This window comes from Apiotrichum porosum (genome assembly GCF_003942205.1).
Source record: "Apiotrichum porosum strain DSM 27194 chromosome Unknown scaffold_3, whole genome shotgun sequence".
Classification (NCBI taxonomy): Eukaryota; Fungi; Basidiomycota; class Tremellomycetes; order Trichosporonales; family Trichosporonaceae; genus Apiotrichum; species Apiotrichum porosum.
The window spans coordinates 2,535,115-2,555,774 of record NW_021167110.1 but is presented as its reverse complement, the minus strand read 5'-3'; the positions used below and the strand labels follow the sequence as shown (position 1 = coordinate 2,555,774).

Here is a 20,660-nt window from a genome sequence, read left to right as displayed (position 1 = left end):
ACGCGACCAACCTCTTGGCATTGCAACGCGGGATCGCGTTCAACTACCCAGTCCTCCTCACTGTCCCACCCGTCTCGTTCAATGCAGCTCGGCGTCCACTTTGCCCTCACCGAAGCGCAGGCATCCCGCTTCCTCGCCGCCAGAGGCAACGACGCAGCCCTCACCGCCCTGATCGACGAGCTCGAGGAATCGTCCAACACCACCCCAACGTGCAGCACCGACAAGGCATGGGACCCCATCTCGTGCGCCCTCGCTCCCTCTGGCTCGGAGCGAGATCCCGACGACTGGCCATACACGGGCGTCATTGTCGGCTGGGAGGAGCTCCAACACGGAGTTGGGAAGCAGGCCGAGGACGAGAGCGAGAGCGAGAGCGAGATGACGCTCGGATATACCCCACCAGACAAGGTCAAGGAGGTGGCCGCGGCGTTGCTGGAGCTCAAGGAGGACGATGAGTTTGGGGACGCCTATGCCGCCATGCCGCAGGAGCTGCGGAACGCCGAGTATGGCGATGAGGAGAGGCGGTACGCACAGGCCAACTTGGACGACCTGACAGAGTTTTTCATGGATGCGGCAGCTCGCGGGTTGCATGTCATCTTCCACGTGAACCTCTGAAAGTGGGGGCTGTATGTACTCGTACACACGTCGCATGCTACATGGGGTACGCCGTCTCGAGCTCAAACTGGCGGTCGCCCACACGCAGGCGATACTCGTCCCTCGTGGCGAAATGGACCAGCTCGTCGCTGACGGCCGGATCGCACCTCAGCTTGGACCGCATGTGTTCCTCCATGCTCTCCTCCACCTCGGGCCCGTTGGGCGGAACACGCAGCGGCAGGTCCTCGGCGCCGACGACCGTGTAGCGGTGCCACTTGCTCTGGATCTGAAAGTGACAAAGCAGACTGACGGCTGGCTCCCAGTAACACAGCGGCCAGAGGTATCCGTCCGCGTCCGAGTTGTAGACCAGGTGCCGCTCGCGGGTGAGGATGATGACGACCTCTTGCGCCGCGGTGGGCCGGTACGGCGGATACATGCCCGCCGAGATGGGGGGCTGGCGCACCCACCCGTTCGTGTCGAAGGGGACGTTGAGGACGAGCTTCTCCATGTCCCTGGTGAGTGCGCGGCGGATGGAGACGCGCACGAGCTCGAGCCGCGGGACGCAGAAGAAGACGTTGGTCTTGGCGCCCATAATGGGAGGGCGGGCGGCACGGGCGGCGCTGACGTAGCGTACCACCTGGACCGACGCGAGGTGCTGGAACTGCGTGTAGACGTCCTCGGGCAGGACGGTGGCGAACGTGATGGTGTGAGTGTTGCCCAGCTTGCCCAAGGCCGCCGTGACGAGCGTCTCGGTGTATGGAGTCCCGTACGCCGTGAGTGTGACGTCGGGGTCGATGTGGTATCGCATCAACGTCGGGATTCGACCTAGCGGGGAAGTGATCTTGACGCAGCCGTTGGTTCTCGACACCACAATGTGGTTCGTAAAGATAGCGTCGACGACGTCTCTGAAGGTACGAGATGCCGGGCGGAGCGCAAGAAGTGACGAGGAAGGCGCATGGTGGACAATAAGGTCCATGAGGTGCGGGTAGCAGTCATGGTCGATCATGGTGAGGGGGTTGGTTAGTGGGCGTCGAGTTGCTCGGTCCTGAGGGGGTCCATGAGTGGCAAGGCAACAGCATCGTCTAGCAGATATGGATATCTGCTGTGCAAGAGTTCGGGATAAGGCGTGCCACCGAGCTGTCCGAAATGACGTTCATGAAACTGCGGTAGTGCTGAAACATGTCAGTCACCACACACAAATCCCGAGCTGTGTGATTGACCACACAGGCCCAGTTGTTCTGGGCTCAGCGCAGTTGCCGTCAGTGAGTTGGTAAGAATGTTTGTGTTGGTGACAGCCTCCACCGTCTCTGTACTCTGTCCGACCACAGCTCGAGGGTTATCAGCTACATCCCAAATGATGAATTATGCCTGTTTTGTTGTTCTACATTTGCTAATGGGTGGTGGGCCTCCAAATCTCTTTACTTCTGGGTCATGATCTCGTCGACACGCTCCATGAGGTAGTCGACGATACCCTGGGGGCCGACCTTGACCTGGAGGCCAGTAGGGATTGCGTGGGTCTTGATGCCGGGGATGGTGTCGCGGGCAATCTTCTGGATCTCCTCCTGCTGCTCGGGGGTCCACATCGAGGCGCAGAACTGGCGAGCGTTAGCGGATATGTCTTGGGGGACTGGCTTGACCCAGCAGGTCTGGTTGACTTGATGCTGGCGGCGTTCTGCGCATCTCGCTGGCAGAAGCCGACCAAACCTCACTCTTCTGTCAACTCACAAGAATGCCGGGAGGGGGCTGGACGGAAAGGAGGAGGTCCTTGACACCCTCGATGGTGGTCGAGTTGCCGGCGTGGACAATGGTGTACTTGTCCTTGACGTTCTCAATGACGGTACCAATGACGAGCTTGGCACGGTCCGGGGCGGTGTTGACCGAGACGAGGTTGACGGGGGCGGACATGACGCGGGATGAGAACAGACGGAGGAACAGGATGGGCAAGAGTGCGATGAGGAGGCGAGGAGGCGAGTAGCTGAAAACGTAAAGACATGGTCGTATCTATGTATACCCGCCCGCTCGCCATGGTCGACTGCGGGGATGACTGGCCTCTCTCTCCACACACTGGTCGGCATGGTCGGGTCGGCCGGCGCCGCGGCACCTTGCGGGATCCTGCGGCTATTGACATCACCGCAGCAAGTGAGTAATGCGAATTAGGATTTGGACACCGTACCGGTGAACCGCATTAACAACCCTTTTGTAATCGTTTCTTATCGCCCGCTGTGGAGACGATGGTTCCGGACCGGCAGGGCCGGCCAGACCACCAAAAAAAGTCACCGCCAAAGTCGCCGCGGTCCGCTGCCCCGCACGACAGATGCCGTGCGATGCCGCAGTGCTGACAGCAGAGGCCAGAGGACAAATGGGCCAAAATGGAGGGTGCCTGCGCATTTCAGGCAATGCATGTGCTGCGTGCGGGGCGCGGGGATCAGAGAACAGGTGTACGCGGGGGGAGAGTCATCGGTGCAACGGGTGAGCGCGGCCGAGTTGGTGGAATATGGTGGGCCACGGCAACTCGGCGGCCTCGGACCCATCTCTGGGCGGAACACAGCACGAGACGTCTGGTTCATATAATACCGACACGTTTGGTTCGGTGACATCCCCCCCTTCTGCAAATGCTCCCCACATTACGCGCCATGGCATCGTACGCGCGTCTCATCCGCTTCGTCCCCAAGGGCTCGACCACCACCCTCATCGGTGAGCCCGTCGACGCCAACCTCGACGTTGGTGTCGCCAGCTACGAGGGCAAGCCCATCGAGGTCAACGTCTTCTCGGGCTCGTCGGTCCTCTCGCCAGGTGAGAAGACTGGCAAGACCGAGACCGTCGACAGGATCCTCTCCCCTATCGCCATGAGCGAGACCGGCACCATCCGCTGCATTGGCCTCAACGTGAGTGTGCCTCTGGCGACGCAGATGGCGGGTTGGACGGTGTGCTGGCTCTTCGGCACGCCGGCCAGCAGATCTCCGCCCACTCGCCTCGGTGCTCTTGCTGACTTTACAGTACCTCTCGCACGCCGAGGAGGTCCACATGGCGGTCCCCACCGTCCCCACCGTGTTCATGAAGCCCGCCCAGGCCCTCGCCGACCCCTTCCCCGCCCCCACCATCATCCCCAAGTCGTTCGTCAAGGACAACGCCGCCGACTACGAGTCCGAGCTCGTCCTTGTCATTGGCAAGGACGCCAAGAACGTTTCGGAGGAGGACGCTCTCGAGTACCTTGCTGGGTGAGTACGGGTGGTAGCCGCGAGAGCTGGGCGAGGGCGTGGTCCCGCTGGTTGCACTGTTGCGCCGACAGCAGCAGGCAAACCGACACCGAACTGCACCCAACCCGGCTTTCTAGATGTGGAGCAAACCAGCTGACATTTCCTCCAGCTACACCGCGTGCAACGACGTCTCGTCCCGCGAGGCCCAGTTCGCGACCACCCAGTGGTCCTACTCCAAGTCGTTTGACGGCGCCTGCCCCATCGGCCCCGCCTTTGTCCCCAAGGAGGCCGTCAAGGACCTCAAGGAGGTCACCATCGAGGGCATCCTCAACGGCCAGACTGTCCAGAAGAGCAAGATGGACGACCTGATCTTTGGCGTCCCCAAGATCATCTCGTTCCTCTCGCAGGGCTCCACCCTCCCCAAGGGCACCATCATCATCACCGGTACTCCCGCCGGTGTCGGATGGGGCGCCAACCCCCGCCGCCTCCTCAAGGACGGTGGCGAGTTCCGTGTCTCGATCAGCCACGGCGTGGGTACCCTCATCAACAAGATTGTTGAGGAGAAGTAAAAACACTAGTGCGGGAGTTTGTAATAGTAGAGTGATATGCAGATGTCTTGAACTAGCAACACGGACCGTGGCGGAGATTGCGCGATTGCAGCCGCAGCTACTGTGACGTGGGCTGCTTGCGAGATTGTTCTTGCGCATGGTGTCATGTCAGGGACCAGGCCATTCCTTCAGTGGTTCACTGCGTCTGAGTGTGTTCTCACTGCCACTTCAGCATTTCTGTTTGAGACTGGACAGTGGACGGATGACCAACGATCGTCGTTGTCTGCACACACGAACAAGTCGCCGATCGCGGTCGCAATCGCGCCTGTGCAGGAGGCAGTAGCGCCCCACGGGGCTCTGCGTAGCTGAGTGCCCTCTGACTTTAGGCAAATCGGCAGATACCACCAGAGTACACCCGGCCAGCGACGAGCGAACGAGGTCTCGGAATGATGCGGAACAAACGATGCAAACGCAGTAAGAAGCGACGGCGTTAGGGATTTTGCTGGCAGTGTGTTTCTCCAACTCGCCGATCTGCGGCATGAACGTCTGTGGCACATTTGCCACAGCCAACAAGCCCACGGATCCAACCTTATTCTTATGACAATGCGTGCTGCGTGCATAATCCCTATTGGTTTGGTTTGGGTTTGGGTGTGATGGAGAGTAGCTTTACTCTTCGGTTTTCTAAGTGCGGTAGTCACCGTTAATGGTGACGTACTCGTGCGAAAAGTCGCAGGTCCAGAAGGTGGCCTCCTCGGAGCCCTGGGCGAGGTCGACGTCGATCTCGAGGTCCTCCTCGGCGAGCAGCTCAGAGGCGCGCGCCTCGTCAATGGGCGACTCGGGCTCGCCGTTGACCAGGAGCTTCAGGGACGAGCCACCGATCTTGGGGCTGGGGACAAACGAGACAGAGACCTTGGTGGGGTCGATGGTGCCCTCGGGAACGTTGGTGTAGCCGCTAGACATGGGGTCAGCATCGGGCTCCAAAACAGACAAACACGACAACACTTACACAGCGCAGAGGATACGGCCCCAGTTGGCGTCCTCGCCGTACATGGCAGTCTTGACGAGCGATGAGTTGGCAATGCTGCGGGCGACGGCGTCGGCGACCGCGAAAGTCTGGGCGTTGCGGACGCGGACAGTGACGAACTTGGTGGCACCCTCGCCGTCACGGACAACGAGCTGGGCGAGCTCGGCGGCAAAGGCAGCAAGCTCGTCGCGGAAGACAATGTACTCGGGCTGGTTCTCGGTAATCTCGGGGAGGTCAGGGGTAGCGGCGCCGTTGGCAAGGCAGAGGATGGTGTCGTTGGTGGACATGTCGCCGTCAACGGAAATGGCGTTGAACGAGCGGTCGACAGCGTAAGTGAGGGCAGACTGGAGAGCGGCGGGGGCGATAGCGGCGTCGGTAGCGATCACGCCGAGGAGGGTAGCGTGCGGGGGCTGGGGAGGGCCCATGTTGGGCGCAATCATGCCAGCACCCTTGTCGATACCGGCAATCTTGACCTCGCGGCCGCCCAAGGTGAAGGTGCGAGCACGGAGCTTGGGGAAGGTGTCAGTGGTCATGAAAGCGCGAGCGAGGTCGAGCCATGCTGCGGGGGTCGACTCGAGGTTGGCAGCCATCGAGGGCAGCGCGCCCGTGATCTTGTCAATGGGGAGGTGCTGGCCAATGACACCAGTGGACATGACGAGCGAGCCGGCACCCTCAGAGGGGGAAGCCGAGGCGGGAAGGAGAGCAGTCAGGGTGTTGGACATGCTCCAAGCGTCCTCAAGACCCTTCTTGCCAGTCACAGCGTTGGCACAGCCCGAGTTGACGACAAAGCCGCGGGCACGGCCGTTGCCGCGAGCGAGCAGCTCGGTGGAGACGGTCACGGGCGCAGCCTTGAAGACGTTGCGGGTCATGCAGGCAGCAGCCGAGGTGGGGCGCTCAGAGGTAGAGGCGAGAACACCAACGTCGAGCACGCCAGCCTTCTTCTTCACGCCGGCGTGGGTGGCCGCGACAGCATAGCCCTTGGGGAACGAGTCGGCGGCGTACGACAGCACGTGGTGGTCCTTGTTGGGTGTCTCCTTGGCGGCGACGGCGGACGACGAGGAGAATGCACGACGCGCCAGCTGGGGGATTGCACGGGCAGGCGCTGGTGTGTGGGGCGGCATGGTGGGCAGAGATGTGAACGATTGAGAGAAAGAGCGGCCCATTCAAGTGGAGATATTTGTGGTGGCTCTTATCTCGCCAACAGGGACGAGTCGAAAAGACATCACGTGACATATAGGCGAGGTTTGCGAGTCAACAACGACATTGGCTCGCGAGGTCTAAGTCATGCTGCACCGTTGCGACTCACTTTTTATAACGACAAGTCTGCAAGTGCACAACAAAAGGGTAGCGACTCTCGAATCTCTAGTCTTTGGGGACACTTCTCGTCGGAGAGGAAATGTCAAACCAGTGCTTTATGTGCGCTGGACCCCACTTCAGAATCAAACCCCTGTAAGTACTGACAATATAGAACACCCGTCTACACTCGAGATTACAGAGCCGCGGAAATCAGACTAATCCTCAAATACCTTTACTATGGTACTATGGACGGCAACTGGCGAGTTGGGATTCTTAAATGAGAGGACAGTACGATGGTGCTGCCCTGTGTCTCCACTGAGCAGTCCTCAACACACTTCGCTGGGCACAAGGTGTCCCCCCTTAGTTGATATCGAAGCGGAGATGGCCTTCTGGAGTTGCCACAGAGGAAGCCTCGCAGATTTCTTTTCTGACTGGGATCGCCGACAATCCACAACCCCCCCCCCCCCCCCCCCGGCCTGACACGCCCAAGAGAGGTGGTCCGACAGCGACAGATTCGTTTTCCACGTCTCTACGGTGTTAGGTGGCCCGTCGCCTAGTCGGAGTAGCGTGTGTCAGGCTACTATCTTCGGTTATGCGGGGTAAGTGCATGGCCACATGGAGGCGGAGACGTTGGTGTAGGTGAGAGGCTCGCAATGGCGGTTTGGAATCTGAACTGGGACTGGAAACAAGTTCCCCTGGGGACAATGCAAGCAAATTGAGCATCCTTCCATGCTCGTCTCGAGCACAAACGGGCTGGGTGCCAACAGGCCCTGTCTTCTACTGCAGTCCCCAGCAGCAAATACCGGGACGGCCCGGTTTGTCTGTGCTGGCGGTATTGTAAGGGGAATGTGAGGTAGATGTAGATCTCTGTACCTCTGTCTCTGTTCTGCTGTTTGTGCGACGATCCTGGCGGTATCCACCATGGCGCATACCATACCACATTTCAGACGGCCACAAGCCATCGACTTTTGGGGCAATCCTGCATCTCTGTATCTTCCTTCACCGCAGCGTGCATGCGCACCGATGATCCACAAAGGAATGCTCGAGACAGCGCTGTTCGCACGCACAGACTCCGTGAGGGCTGACGGTGACGTCCAAGTCCGCCCTGCCGACCCTCTGCAGCGCGCCACATACCCACTGCCCGCAGCACAGTGGCATCCAATGCACGCGTTGCCAAGACACTGGCAGTCCTTACTCGGCATCAACATGGGGTCCTCACAATGAAAGGGCGTAAAGAAGGGTCGCACTTGCCGAGACTCAAGTCGGCCCAAGGTGGTGGTGGCAGTAGTGACCGAACTCGCTACGTCCACTTGGCATGAGCCAGTCCCTGCCATCCCCCCACAGGTACGGTTCCAGTGCCAAAGCATCGGCTCGAGGTTCAACACACCCCTTTTCAGCAGCCATGGCGTCTCGCACGCGCCGTTGGACCAGTCCAGCCCACTCCAAAGTAAACACGGTTAGGATCGCCAAAATGCCAAGGCGCGACTCTACGTGTAGGTGCAACATCTGTGCGCCGCCGTTGGCATGGGAAACGACGGCCCCCGTTCCTCTCCTCTCTCCGGGCCGCACCTCCGCCGTGGCCAAAGTGGTGCCGTGTCGCCTGTTTCGGTCGGCGTCGACAACAGCCCACAGCGGCGTCAAGTCGGTGCTGGAGGAATGCGACGAGCTCAGCCCCGGAGTCAGTTACCACCGCGCCATCCATGCCGCGGCATGGCGGTGTCCTTCAAAGGACCAACAACGCACCCACAACTTGGGGCGTGCGGGTGAGGAACGGGGTGTGAGGTACAGCCGTGCGGCCGAGACGTCCGACGCCGGCTTCGATCCTCACCATACCGGCGCCCTTATTCATGGTAACGAAGGCCGCTGCACACGAAAGCTGGAAAGGGCATGGCCAAGGGACCTGCGATTGTGCAGTTCCTCCTCTCCGTGTTTTCTCGAGACGGAGCACATTTTCGAACACACGGCAGTGGCGGGGCCACATGGCTGACACGGACGGGGTACAAGGCGGACCAACGTAGCCAAGATGCAAGAAGCCCACAAGGGTCGCGCCCCACATGTGACCCAATTAGCAGGATACCACCGTCGCTCTCAATGGGAAACAGAGGCCTGCTCGAGTGATACAGTATGGATAGTGTTTTGCTCGGCCAGCCTGCACGAGACTCTACAAAGATTGTGAAGAATAAGGAACCAGAAGAAGAACGAAATCCAACATGCGAAACGCGTTTTGCCGCGGCACTGCCACACAACACGCGGTCGCTCCCTGTTACCGGCCAGATCGCCGTGACAAGGGCTCAGGTCTTCTGCTTTTGTCTTAAACCATGTTGCCGCCGTGGTTGCGACGGGGTGCAGATCGGATGGCGGAGTTGTAGTTTGGTGGCGAGCCGCCCATCGACGGCCGGGGCAGGGCGGGTGCGGGCGCCTCCATGAGTGCCTCGCGCCAGTCTAGCGTCTTCTGCCTGCCTCCACGAGAGTTGGAGGGGAACTCGTCCCGGAGCTCATCATCGTCATCGTCCACAGGGACCTCTCGAGTCTCGACGCGGGGCTCGAGACGGGGCCGACTGGTACCGTGGTCGATCGACGAGGAACGCGATACGTGGCCGGCTTTGGTGTCCTTGATGGTCGCGTAGGGGTGGTTACCGTTGTGGTCGGCAAGCGGTGGGGCAACGTTGTCCGCAGCCGCGTAGGGGTTCATGGGAGGTTGAGTGTGGGCAGCGTAAGTCGGGTAGCCATCCACACCCGTCTTGTCGTCCATGATGGGTTCTTGAGGGGAAGTGTATGTAACGACCGTGTTGCCAGTCCTGCTGACGGTGAAAGTGTTGTCAAACGACCCCCCGGTCATGGCCATGGCGGAGGGGCCGTTGCCAAACGAGGTTCCGTACCTATGGCGTTGGAAGCGAGTGGGACGCATGCAGCACGTCAAGTAGATAGCGAGGAGAGCGACCAGGAAAAGAGAAGTCCCCAGACCGGCACCGATAGCCAGTTGGACACCCAGAGGGAAACCCCAGGAAATGTACACGTTGGCGCTCCAGCCGATCTGCAGCAGTGTCACGCAGGTTCCGTTCTCGTACATTGGCAGACCGGTGGTTACTGCCAGTGGCTCGGACTCGGAGATCGTGCCCGTCGTGTCCTCGACGCGGAAGGTGATCACTGTGTCCATTGGCTCGGTGACCATCCACTGGGTCCGGGTGGCAGTGGTTGCATTCTCGATCTGAGCCAGGTTGGTGCCGTTGGCGATCACAAAGCTGCCACATGTTAGTCTTTGTGCGTTCCGTGCCAACGTATTTGCTCGCTTTGACTCACGCCTGGTAGGGCGGAATGCCACCCGTCCACTGAAACTGCACAGCGTTGCATTGGCTGATGCGCAACGGCGAGCTGGCGTTGAGAACCGTGTAGCTGTCGTCCTCGGCCACCACTCCTGCCGCCAATGCTGCGAATGCCACGAGGGCCGTGATGTGCACCATACGGAGGTAAGGTAGTGACGTTGAGTCGGGGTTGTCGTGCGAGACTGGTAGTGGGCTGGGTTGGGGGGTTCAAGACCAGCAAATGATGGAAGAATGAGATGACAGGATGGGGTCGAAAGGAAGGGGGTGGGTGGACACGCGAAAGGGTCGCCAGAGCGCGTCAGGTTTCTTAAGATAAACCCTTCAGCCCCCAGTCTCTGGCCTCTGGTGGTGTCTCATGGCTGCGTCTCTCGTTGTCTTGCAGGATTCCAGTGGGGGGTCATGCGTTGCTCGCTAGTGCCGGCGGGGCTCCCGTCCATGCCGCCCACCCCGGTCCTGCCTGCATGCCTCCCCCGCGCGCACCCCCTTAATACTCGTCTACCGCCCATGGGCTCGATCCCTAACCTCAATCCCTAGGAAGCGCCACCTCACCATGCGGTCGTTGGGCGACGTCGTGCGTCCGCGGCGCTTCAGTGCGCAGTGCGTCAGTGCAGACAGCGGGTCACCCTGTGGGCGGCGGCGTCCCGGTAAGTGCGACTGCGAGCTTACCGAGGAGAGGAACACAAAGGAATGCGACAGTGCGCAACCCAAGTGGGGTGGGGGCAGCCAGGCAGGTGTGGGATCAGGAAGGTGGACAACAACAGAAGCCACCGGGAAGCTGGAACCTCAGTGTACGCACGGGTGTCAAACTGAGGCAACCGGCAGTTACTAGTGGAACTCGTCGGTACCGCCCTTTTTTTTCCTCTGCACCTGGAACATAGTGGGTTGTGTCCCTTTGGGACATGATGGACAGCCCTAGCAGTGTTACTGCCATCACAGCTCGGTGTACTGTACCTACTGCATCACATACAAGCATGACCGTGGTCCACCTTGGAACTTGCACTATGCCAGTACTTGTGCATGTGTGCTGTTAACTGAATGGCCTGACGGAGCTCGCCGCAATATGCCACCGGTTGGGTCAGAGCTCGCAACCGGAATGAAACAAAGAAGCAAAACAGAGCGACATAAAAAAGACGAAAGACCAGCAGACACATACCGCACCCGCCCCACTGTGTCTCGCGCCGCGGTGTCTGACACGGGTGGCTCCGCGCGTGCTGGCTTTGGTAATGTTGCTGAAATATAGGCACGCACGCGTGGAGGCTACGGCCCCACGCCGGTCCATGCCACAACACGCGTCCACGAAAGGAACCAAGACAGACACACGGCTGCCAACTACGGTGTGCCTTGTACGGCAGGTTGCCGACTCAAGGAGTACCAGATGATGCCAAGCGACTGCTGGTCGTTTTCTTGCCTCATATTGATGGTATCATGCACCTGCAATGTAAGAAGTGGAGGGTTTGTTTGGCTAGCAGGCAGGCAAGTGGCACATCTCACCACAGAGCCTAACGTCTGTGACGTAAGCGCCGCTGTCAAGGGTAAACAGGAATGCGCACAAGCGACCGACACTCCCCCCCAACAACAACTACTGCCCCCTCCTGGTCCTCTACTGCTTCTAGTCCACGGCCCCGCCCCGCCTCTGTGTTCCTTTATGCCCCCAAGACGCCACCTCCGCAACTGGTCGGCCAGTAGGAGCGGCCGTTGTTGTCGTTGGGCACGCGGAAGCTGGACGGCACATAAGGCCCATGCCACTCCCTGAGCGAGATCCGAAGCCATACGGTCCGTGCTGGTCTGGCGGGTCGTGGCGTCAATGGGGGTTGTTGGGTTGTTGCTGCCCGCAACGACCACGCCGACGCACACTGCCGGGGACATTGGGCAGAGCCGCTTGTTGCAATTCCTTTGGGGTTGTTGGTTCGGTAATGCCGGAATGTAGCAGATCCAGCCCCGATCCATTGCGGCCTGAGAAGACAGCCTTACCATGGTAAACCCCACCCGTCAGCCCTGTTTCAGCAGAGTAGTAGGGCTGGCGCTGGGTGTGAATATCATGTCAGCTGCCTGGCAGACGCCAACAGGCCACAGCCAACAAATTGATCACAAGGCGGCGTCTATCCCGGAATGCCTGGCCGGAAAGCCCGCGACGACGTCGGTGTCGACTTCCGAAGTTGCAACTCGCGATGTTCACAGTTGAGTTGATGTGAAACATTATTGGAAGTAAGTGTGCACCAGCTGTGTGGCTGAACCCACAGCTGAGATTGAGGGCTTGCGAGAGCCCGAATGAATTGGAAACATGATCTACGTAGGGTGTCGATACATGCATGCAAACGAGACACGATCCAGGACGGGGTGCGACTCTATGGTCTGTCGAAGGTGCCTCGACCAGTTCAATACTGTATCAAGACTGCTTCCAGACTGTATCGATACCCTCCGAGGCTTGGTGTGCGCGCTCAAATGTGTGCGCCGGAGCCCCTCACCTCCTTGGTGATGCGGGCTGCAGCCCAGGGCCACCTCTACTGCCTTCACTTTGACCGTGGCGCAAGTCCTCTAACTCGATCTCAGCAGACCGAGCATGGCCCATCCCAACGCCCACCCGGCAACTACCGCAGCCGTAGTGCCCTCGACTCCCCTCCTCAATCTACGTGCCCAGAGATCTTCTCGTCGTCCGTGTCCTGTCGCCCAGGACGGTTCAGGTCCACCCCCACCGCTTCCGCTGCCGCCATCGTCGGAATCATCCGAGTCGTCGTAGCGGTACGGATTGATCGTCGGGTGTCGGCTGCTCTGTTGGGTGGAAAGCTGTCGCGCAGGGCGCATAGCACGGTGTCCGCCAGCCAAGAGGGCCGACAGCAGCTGGATCCCGTCTGTGTGTGGCAGCGGGAGGAGGTTGAGGAGGTACAGTGACAACGTGGCGATTCTCATGTAGCTGGATGTGCCATGTGTCAGCTGAGACATTCTGCATGGTGGGTGCTCCTGAACTCACGTCATGAACAAGCTCCCCCACTGAGTCGCCGATCCCCAGAGCCGCGGGGTATGTGTCGTCACGTGCACTTGGTCAAGCACGGCTGTGCGCTCACCCGACCACAGGATTGTGTCCCATTTCGACCCGCGTCGGAAACGGATACGCAGAATGTGCTCGGACGGCGCAGGGCGGATACACACCTGCGCCACTGGACAGTGACAGTCCACGGCAGGGTGTGCGAGGATGGTGTGTGGTTCGAGACACCGCAAGTTGTCATTACCCGAAGCAGGCGACAACTGAAAAGCAATCTGGTTGGACTGCTCGCAGGGGGCTCGTGGCGCCTCGGCAAACTCCCACTTGGAGAGACACCATCCGGTGTGAGCTGCACTTGTATCTGTGCCCGTGAGGTACCTCTCCCAAATGTCTGCGTGGCCGCCGATGAATTTGTCGTCGACATGGGTGATCAGGTCGCCGCTTTGCAGGTGAGATGCCAGTGCGGCGCCCGGCTCCAAGCCTGAGACGATCCTCCCTTCTGCTGCGCGGTCCTGGTAAAAGACGCTGCTGCCAACTCCGCCCAGTGCCCAGAGTGTCACCCATAGCAAAAGGTTGTGCCACGGTCCCGAAGTGGCGATACGCGCCCGTGTACGGCCGGGAAGGTAGTCGATTGAACTGGGGAAGATGACGGAGGCAGAAGGAATGACGAGGTGGAGGCTGAACGCGAGCTTGGACGGGGTGACGTCGTCGAGGGCCGCGGCAACTGCGTGTCCGAGCTCGTGGACAAGCTGGCATAGCACGATCGCGAGGACGAGCGTGGGGAGGTGGGAGAGTGGAGTCGTGACTCCAGGTATCTGGTGGTTAGCTACAGCACGTGAAATCGCTGGCTCACCAATGGTTGAAGCCCGGCGTTGGCCGTGTGCAGTTTCGGGACCGGTACCTGGGCAATCGCGGTCACCGCACGTCGAACGAGCGCCGGCACTGGGACGCTCTGAACTTGAGCATGAGCTTCCACCTCGTCCCATACTGCCAGCCAGACTCTTGCCAACGCCCATACGGCGCCAGCAACGCCAACCACTCCGCCAACGATGCCAAACAACACTCCGGCGTCGTAGAACCGTTTCGCCAGAATGCGCGCATTGTTGCCAAGCCCAGATGCGATCCTTTTGGGAACGGGGTTGAGCGCTGTCGTTGTAGCAGATACAGTAATGCTGCTGCGTTCCACAAGCCACTCTGCGCGTGGAGCGAGACGGTACGCGGCGGGCAAGGATCGATTCCTCAGTCCATAGTTTGCCGACGATGACGCGAGGAATGCGGGGGCGTGGCGGAGAGCGTGGAAGAGGAGGACGAGGGCGATGACGGGGAAGAGGACGTCGAGCATGAGGGTTCCGCGCCCGTCCTTACGGGCGGGTGGGTATGAGAGGGGGATGAAGAGGACGACGGCGTGTAGAGCCTTGTTGACGGTGACAAGTGGACGAGACGATGAAAGATGGGTCAATTGAATTGATCTCTCCTCATCAGGACGGGAGGACCAAATAGAAATATATCTACTAATCATAATTACAAATGAGTCTCTAATTGGTTATTAGTAAACTGCCGCTGACGTCATTTACAAAATCGCCCACGCACCCATTCCCCCCACGTCCCACTGGTTGGAACGACGACCACTAACGATACATCTCTCCCGTCTCATCATCCTTATCCATCATCCACCATGTCCGGCTGGGAAGTCCGTTTCTCAAACTCGCGCAAGCTCCCTTACTTTTACAACCAGTCCTCAAACGAGTCCACATGGGAACCACCCCACGGCATGACTGAGGACCAGGTCCGCGCTCTCCCTGGCGCCCAGTACCTCCAGCAGTCCGGCGGTCGTCCCGATGGCCAGGTCCGCGCTAGCCACATTCTCGCAAAGCACACTGGCTCCCGCCGTCCTTCGAGCTGGAAGCAGGTGAGTGACTCTGTCCTGTGGCCTGTGGTGGTGAGATGGTCGCGCGCAGTGGGCGTCGAACGTGAGCGTGCCGCAAAACAATGGCGTCACATTTGTCGCTTCTTGCGCATCGTGTTGTTGTTGTTGTCTCTACGTTGCTCAATAATTTGTCCCCACCACTACGCCCACCTTATGTATATCGAGCTCACACCCTAGGCCAACATCACCCGCACCCTCCCCGAGGCCCGCGCCCAGATCCAGGCTCATGTCGACCGCCTCCAGTCGCTCCCTCCCGACCAGATGGCTTCCGAGTTTGCCAAGATTGCCGCTGTCGACAGCGACTGCTCGAGCGCCAAAAAGGGCGGCGACCTCGGCTGGTTCGGCCACGGAATGATGCAGAAGAGCTTCGAGGTGAGGATTTGGGACACAGCCGTCGCTGACCGTTGCAGGACGCTACCTACGCCCTCCAGCCGGGACAGCTGAGCCCGCTCATCGAGTCCGACTCGGGCGTGCACGTCATCCTCCGCACTGGATGATCAAGCCAAATGGGACAGCGTGTGTTGTGGGGATGTAAATGGTATGCTCCTTGTTCTGATGGGTACCTGAGGGTACCAGAACATGAATTGTCGACTCCTGAAGAACTGTGACGAGAGCGCGCGAAGCCACTACACACTGTCGTGAGAAATGCCTACATGGGGGGCTATGTCACCCAGCAATGCACACACCCTTCCCCCCTCTTCACACCGCCTCACGGCACTCACCACGCCATGTCCTTGTCGGGATTTTGTCGACACGCTGCCTTCGCGTACATTTCAGTGACGTACGTTGGAGATGGGAAGATCTTGCAGTTGCCCACCGCCGCTGCGGTCTCGGACAAAGAAGTCTGTTTCCCAGAATGCTTCTCTCGTCGCCCACTGCATCACTGATGCGCCCACTGACGCACGGAGCTGGCCGTCCCTACCAAGCACGGACATGCCGAGAAGCTCTTAACGCCATACTTATAACCCGCCGCCGGCTGTCGGCGCTGTTTTGCCACCACCACCGCCCACATTGGCACCGTCCGCTCGCACCATGATGGCTGCGATGAACACGTTCGACCCGGCACCCGTGGCCATGACACGCACACCGCGCTCAAACCCAATACCACGCAAGGCGACGCCGCCAGTGGTGAGCACACGTAGCCCGCGACCACAGTCCGAGCAGGCCACCAGGCGTATGAGCTTGGAATCAACAGCGGCTCGCCCATCACCAGACGGCCAGCCATCAGCCCACACCCCTACGCAGCCACCCTCACCGCAACCACCAACCGTGCTCGAAGAACAAGAGCAACCACAACGCACACAGTCCCCCGCCGTGCCGGGCTCGTGGCCGAATCACTCTGCCTCAAAGGCCTCCGAAGATGCACACGAACCCCAGACTCCGACGCGGTGCCATGGCTTTATCCTCGCGCACAAGTCACCCACAGCCACAGCCGAGCAGCTTGAAGAGCAAGACGCATTTGCCCTTGTCCCCTGCCCGCGCCACCCCGTGCGACCAGCGTACCCGTGCCCCAGCTGCGAGACTGGCGAGATCGAGCGGCCAGAGGCGAGCTGTATGCGGTGCTGGTACTGTCCCGTGCATTGGTGTGGGCCGTGTAAGCGGCGCGCAAAGGCGATTAGCGCTGCTATCATGGCGGCGAGGTATGGGGCTGGGTGATGGGAAAACAGAGGGACTGGGGACGACAGGCGCCCACACAGACATACACCGAGGTCGCCGTCCTCCCGTTCACCGACACCGCGTCATCTCCCGAGCCTCGTTCAAGCACATCAACGCCAGTAGTTCGAGTTGTATCATGTTTGCCACCCTTCTGTCATCATAGTCTCTCGCATGCAATCATCCCGCGCCCCCCCCCGTTGATCGTGATCGCCTTGTTTAGGGCATGTATAAGCGCACAGCTGGATCTTGGGTCTTGGACGTCGGCCCATGGCGGCCTGGCGAGCTGGCGAGTCCGCATCATAACGATGTTAAGCGCATCACAGCCGGCACCAAGGGTAAGGGATGTGGTGACAACACACTATCTGGCGGAGGAAACTAGGAGTCCAGCCGATAGCGCGTTTCCCGGTTGCTCGAAATACGCACTATGGTTTTTGTCGCAAAAACATGCTGACCGATGCGAATGTGATTCGAACTGTCGAACGGGCTACGGTTTGCATGCTTCCGGCGGCGGATCTTGCCAAGAGATCAGAGATCAGAGCAGGGACGCGTCATGGATCATGGAACGCGTCGAAACCAACGTTGCCCAAAGTCCCATTCTCGGTAGTCACCATGCTCGACCATTCATCCTACCCCCACATCATCGACCTCGTATTCACTTATGCCCCACACGCCGCTCTCCTCGCCCTGCGTGGCGCCAGCACTGAGTTCTGTGCGCGCGCCGACGCCGTCCTCGCGGAGCACGTTGCTGTCCGGACAAACCCTTCCAACCCAGGCGGGCTGCTCACTATCACATCCGTGGTCACCGGCGGGAGGATCCCGCGCTTGATGCACTACCATAATGGCGACTGTGACACGCTGTCCATGTTCCAGCTGTCGCCGCCCTTGGCCCTGCGCGTGCCCTCGCTCGACCCAACGCCGTCACAAGTCACCATCGTCAACAGGCTGTCGACGGCTTTGGAAGGTACGGCCGTCGTCGACCATGTCGGCGTAGACCTCTTCCCAGCACCGCCATTATCCGGCCTTGGGCTGCGCGATACTCTCGACGCGGTGCGGTACGCGACCTCGCGCAACGTCAAGGCCTTGCGGTACCCAAGTAGCACGACGGTGTTCTTCGACGATGAGCTGTACGACACCCGCCGGTCTGGCGCGTTCAACGTCAGCGACAGTGTCACCATGGGCAAGGTCGTGTTCAACATTCCCTTTGACGACAACGGGGACATTGTGTTCCAGAAGAGCTTCATGGTGCCTGACATCAACACCGTCTCGGAGCTCGTGGTCATCTTCACCCACGACAAGCGGTACACCTACTCGCCGACGGGCGACTCGCCCTCGCGCACCACCATCCCCGGGTACCGCTCCCTCTTCCCCGCGACGGAGATCTTCACCCACCTGGCCATGAAGGTGCTGCAGTCGTCCGCTGCCATGCCCACGACCGTCGTCGGCGCCGACCTACTGCGCGGGCACACGCACGCCTACTCTGGCGGCGGGAACCACTCGCACGCGCCCGTCGTCCACCCAGACGACCCCGAGGCCGCGATCCGGTACCATGCGGTGGAGACGAGCAAGGCCGGGCGCGAATTTCCGACGCGCAACCACCCCTTGGCGGAGGTGGCTGGGTGGGAGGATGCGCGCATCGAGGAGGCAGCGCAGAGTGTGCGGTTTGTCACCAGGGAGGCGTATAGGAAGATTGTGGGTGGCAAGCAGTTTGAGTTGGAGACCGTGGGGCCGGTGTAGCAAGCGGGTACGTTGGGCTAGCCCAACGTCGTGCTGAGTGATGCAATCTGGTGTGGGGGTGGCTGCGCAAACTCCTTCAAGTGCTCGTGTAACACAACTTGGCCTGACTGACCGCCATACCACTTGTATGATGTCTGAACAGCCCAACGCGTGGTGTGCGATTAATCTTGCATGTCTATGGTGTCTATCTACAGATGCAAGGTATGTAACTACCCAGGAGCACATTACTGTGGTGTGAGATACTAATGGTGATGTTGGTGATGAAAGTGGCCGACTGTTGAAGTGTCTAGTGTCGACCCGTTGAAGTACGAAGGGCTGGAATGTGTGTAAATGTGTCGAAGGGAAAAGGCGTGTTTGCCTGTATCGTGGTCGTCGTCATGCCTCGTCTACTTTTCGTGAAAAACGTACTTGAGCATCCAATCAGCCACATACTCTCCTGGTCCACCAGGAGGCAAGAGCGGACAGCCGGCCACGCCGGCATCAAGCCATGCGTCCACCGCAACGCGGCCCACCACAAACATGAAGAGCCACATCCAAATTCGCCCAGCCACTCCCTTGACCCTCTTGCCAGTAATCGCCTTGAATACCACTTCGAGCATACACGCCACGCCCGTGAGGGCGAAGAAGGCGGCCAGCTTGAACGGTTGCGGAACGGGGGAGGACATGTTGAGCTCGCCCAAGGAATGGAGGGCGCCAGAGAAGAGGAAGGTGAGGGGGAAGAGGAGGTAGGGAGTGTTCGGGAGGCGGAGGAGCCACAGCGTCGCTGCGGAGCAGATGACGAACTGGTGCTGTGAAGGTTGTCAGTGCTGTCTCTAATACCGCCCAGTGGCTTGCAAACTTACACGGAAGAGCTGGTGCCAGCGCTTGCCCCAGAGGTCGATGAGCGACTGGGCCTTCCACGGTCCATCGAACAGGTCGACATCCCACGAGTCGACCTCCCAGAACGTAGAGGACAGGCACACAACCGCCGCAAGGTGGTATCCGAGCTGCAGTCCGCCACAGATGATGCCGGGGACGCACGCCTGGACTGCGTACGCGACCAGGAAGGGGTAAGGCTCAATGTCGAGGACACCAGGGAACATGATGAACCTGCTCGAGTACGAGTAGGCTTTGACGGCGCCGACGGGCCCGGGGAGGAGGAGCGGTCCACCGACACGACGGAATGTGGCCAGCAGAGCGTCCATAAACAGGTAGTAACCGATGACCCAGACCATGTGGCGTGCGATAGCTCCAAGGCGAGAAGTGGGGCGACCAGAAGGCTTGGGCAGGTGCCTCTCGATGTGGACCGCTTTGAGCGTCGCGTTGGGTGGGCCAGCAAGCGTGTCCAGGCCCATGGCACCCAGACCCAGCAGACGCGAATTCATACACAGGTCCATGGCGGCCACCAACTTCGGGCGGCCGGCAGCCATGCGGGGGTCCACGAGGTGATGCTCCAGCAGCGTCCACTCGATGGCTTTGATGGCCAGGTGGATGAACACGATGGTGATGCCACAGTTGAACGCATTGAACTCGAATTCTGCCCGTTGTCAGCAATGATATTCGTTTTGCCACCCATCCTGCATCCTGGGCGTGGCCCATCGATCGCGGCGCCGGCGCCAAGCCATGCCTCTGGCCCTGGTTATCCTGGGCGATACCCAGCCCACGCAGTGTCCAACGCATGCCGTGCACGCCGTGGAACAGAAAACAAAAGGCAGTACCCACCATGGAACCTCCAGCTCGTCCACGCTCCCCACATGACGCCGACAGTCACGGCGCCCATCGCCCTGCGGTGCTTGCGCGTGCCCGGGGTGAGGATCAGGTATGCCTGCACCAGCAAGCAGAGGGTGGGAAGGATCGCGTAGCAAAACCAGACCACAGGATCTTTGCCGAGAGGTTCGGCGACGAGGAGGTTGCGCTCATGCAGACGGTTGAAGGGAGCGAAGAAGAAGGGAGGGGCAAAGAGGGTGGTGAGGTCGATCGAGGTAGGCGACGATGCAGACGATGTGCGCGGAATTGCTCCAGGCGACGAGTTGGATGAGGCCATGGCGACAATGTTCTCGCCGGACGCCATGGGTGGTGGAGTGCGAGGGTCGCAGAAAAATGTGGAGTGAACAAGAAAGAGACGAAGAGAGAGATGAGGAGAGACGGGGAAGCCAAGAATGAAGATGTTGATGGTGGCGTCCCTGTGTCCACGCAGGCTTCAACGGCCGATCAGAAGAAAGCTGGTTGTGCCAAGCTCCAACCCCCCACCCCCCAGGATTCACTGTCTCCATGTATCCTACTCCACAGCCCCTCCCTGCACGCTGTCGTCATCGGCGGCCGTACGGCGATGCCTGTCATGAGTGGGTGCCTCGCCGTCGAACGCGCACCAACAGTCCGTTTGCCCCACAAAAATCAAAAACACC

The 20,660-nt window shown here is 59.9% G+C and overlaps 10 protein-coding genes across 10 annotated transcripts; 4 read left to right on the top strand and 6 right to left on the bottom strand.

Annotated features, from left to right (window-relative positions):
* Positions 1–81: 81 nt before the first annotated feature.
* Positions 82–612, top strand: EHS24_006565 (uncharacterized protein; the record flags this gene model as incomplete). Its single annotated transcript, XM_028621986.1, has 1 exon — positions 82–612. One exon carries the CDS (start codon positions 82–84, stop codon positions 610–612), a length of 531 nt encoding a protein of 176 aa, XP_028478438.1.
* Positions 613–649: 37 nt separating this feature from the next.
* Positions 650–1,597, bottom strand: EHS24_006564 (uncharacterized protein; the record flags this gene model as incomplete). Its single annotated transcript, XM_028621985.1, has 1 exon — positions 650–1,597. The coding sequence occupies one exon, from the start codon at positions 1,595–1,597 to the stop codon at positions 650–652; it is 948 nt and encodes a 315-aa protein (XP_028478437.1).
* Positions 1,598–2,009: 412 nt separating this feature from the next.
* EHS24_006563 (uncharacterized protein) lies at positions 2,010–2,496 on the bottom strand (the record flags this gene model as incomplete). Its single annotated transcript, XM_028621984.1, has 2 exons — positions 2,010–2,186; positions 2,317–2,496. 2 exons carry the CDS (start codon positions 2,494–2,496, stop codon positions 2,010–2,012), a joined length of 357 nt encoding a protein of 118 aa, XP_028478436.1.
* A 728-nt stretch (positions 2,497–3,224) lies between these two features.
* EHS24_006562 (uncharacterized protein) lies at positions 3,225–4,357 on the top strand (the record flags this gene model as incomplete). Its single annotated transcript, XM_028621983.1, has 3 exons — positions 3,225–3,476; positions 3,589–3,809; positions 3,958–4,357. 3 exons carry the CDS (start codon positions 3,225–3,227, stop codon positions 4,355–4,357), a joined length of 873 nt encoding a protein of 290 aa, XP_028478435.1.
* A 660-nt stretch (positions 4,358–5,017) lies between these two features.
* On the bottom strand, positions 5,018–6,481 carry EHS24_006561 (uncharacterized protein; the record flags this gene model as incomplete). Its single annotated transcript, XM_028621982.1, has 2 exons — positions 5,018–5,288; positions 5,343–6,481. 2 exons carry the CDS (start codon positions 6,479–6,481, stop codon positions 5,018–5,020), a joined length of 1,410 nt encoding a protein of 469 aa, XP_028478434.1.
* A 2,486-nt stretch (positions 6,482–8,967) lies between these two features.
* Positions 8,968–10,117, bottom strand: EHS24_006560 (uncharacterized protein; the record flags this gene model as incomplete). The annotated part of the gene is made up of 2 exons (XM_028621981.1): positions 8,968–9,898; positions 9,957–10,117. 2 exons carry the CDS (start codon positions 10,115–10,117, stop codon positions 8,968–8,970), a joined length of 1,092 nt encoding a protein of 363 aa, XP_028478433.1.
* A 2,397-nt stretch (positions 10,118–12,514) lies between these two features.
* EHS24_006559 (uncharacterized protein) lies at positions 12,515–14,301 on the bottom strand (the record flags this gene model as incomplete). The annotated part of the gene is made up of 3 exons (XM_028621980.1): positions 12,515–12,890; positions 12,948–13,774; positions 13,813–14,301. 3 exons carry the CDS (start codon positions 14,299–14,301, stop codon positions 12,515–12,517), a joined length of 1,692 nt encoding a protein of 563 aa, XP_028478432.1.
* Positions 14,302–14,634: 333 nt separating this feature from the next.
* On the top strand, positions 14,635–15,383 carry EHS24_006558 (uncharacterized protein; the record flags this gene model as incomplete). The annotated part of the gene is made up of 3 exons (XM_028621979.1): positions 14,635–14,868; positions 15,064–15,258; positions 15,297–15,383. The coding sequence occupies 3 exons, from the start codon at positions 14,635–14,637 to the stop codon at positions 15,381–15,383; spliced, it is 516 nt and encodes a 171-aa protein (XP_028478431.1).
* Positions 15,384–17,151: 1,768 nt separating this feature from the next.
* EHS24_006557 (uncharacterized protein) lies at positions 17,152–18,276 on the top strand (the record flags this gene model as incomplete). Its single annotated transcript, XM_028621978.1, has 1 exon — positions 17,152–18,276. One exon carries the CDS (start codon positions 17,152–17,154, stop codon positions 18,274–18,276), a length of 1,125 nt encoding a protein of 374 aa, XP_028478430.1.
* A 386-nt stretch (positions 18,277–18,662) lies between these two features.
* On the bottom strand, positions 18,663–20,326 carry EHS24_006556 (uncharacterized protein; the record flags this gene model as incomplete). The annotated part of the gene is made up of 3 exons (XM_028621977.1): positions 18,663–19,064; positions 19,119–19,792; positions 19,978–20,326. The coding sequence occupies 3 exons, from the start codon at positions 20,324–20,326 to the stop codon at positions 18,663–18,665; spliced, it is 1,425 nt and encodes a 474-aa protein (XP_028478429.1).
* Between the last annotated feature and the right edge of the window lie 334 nt (positions 20,327–20,660).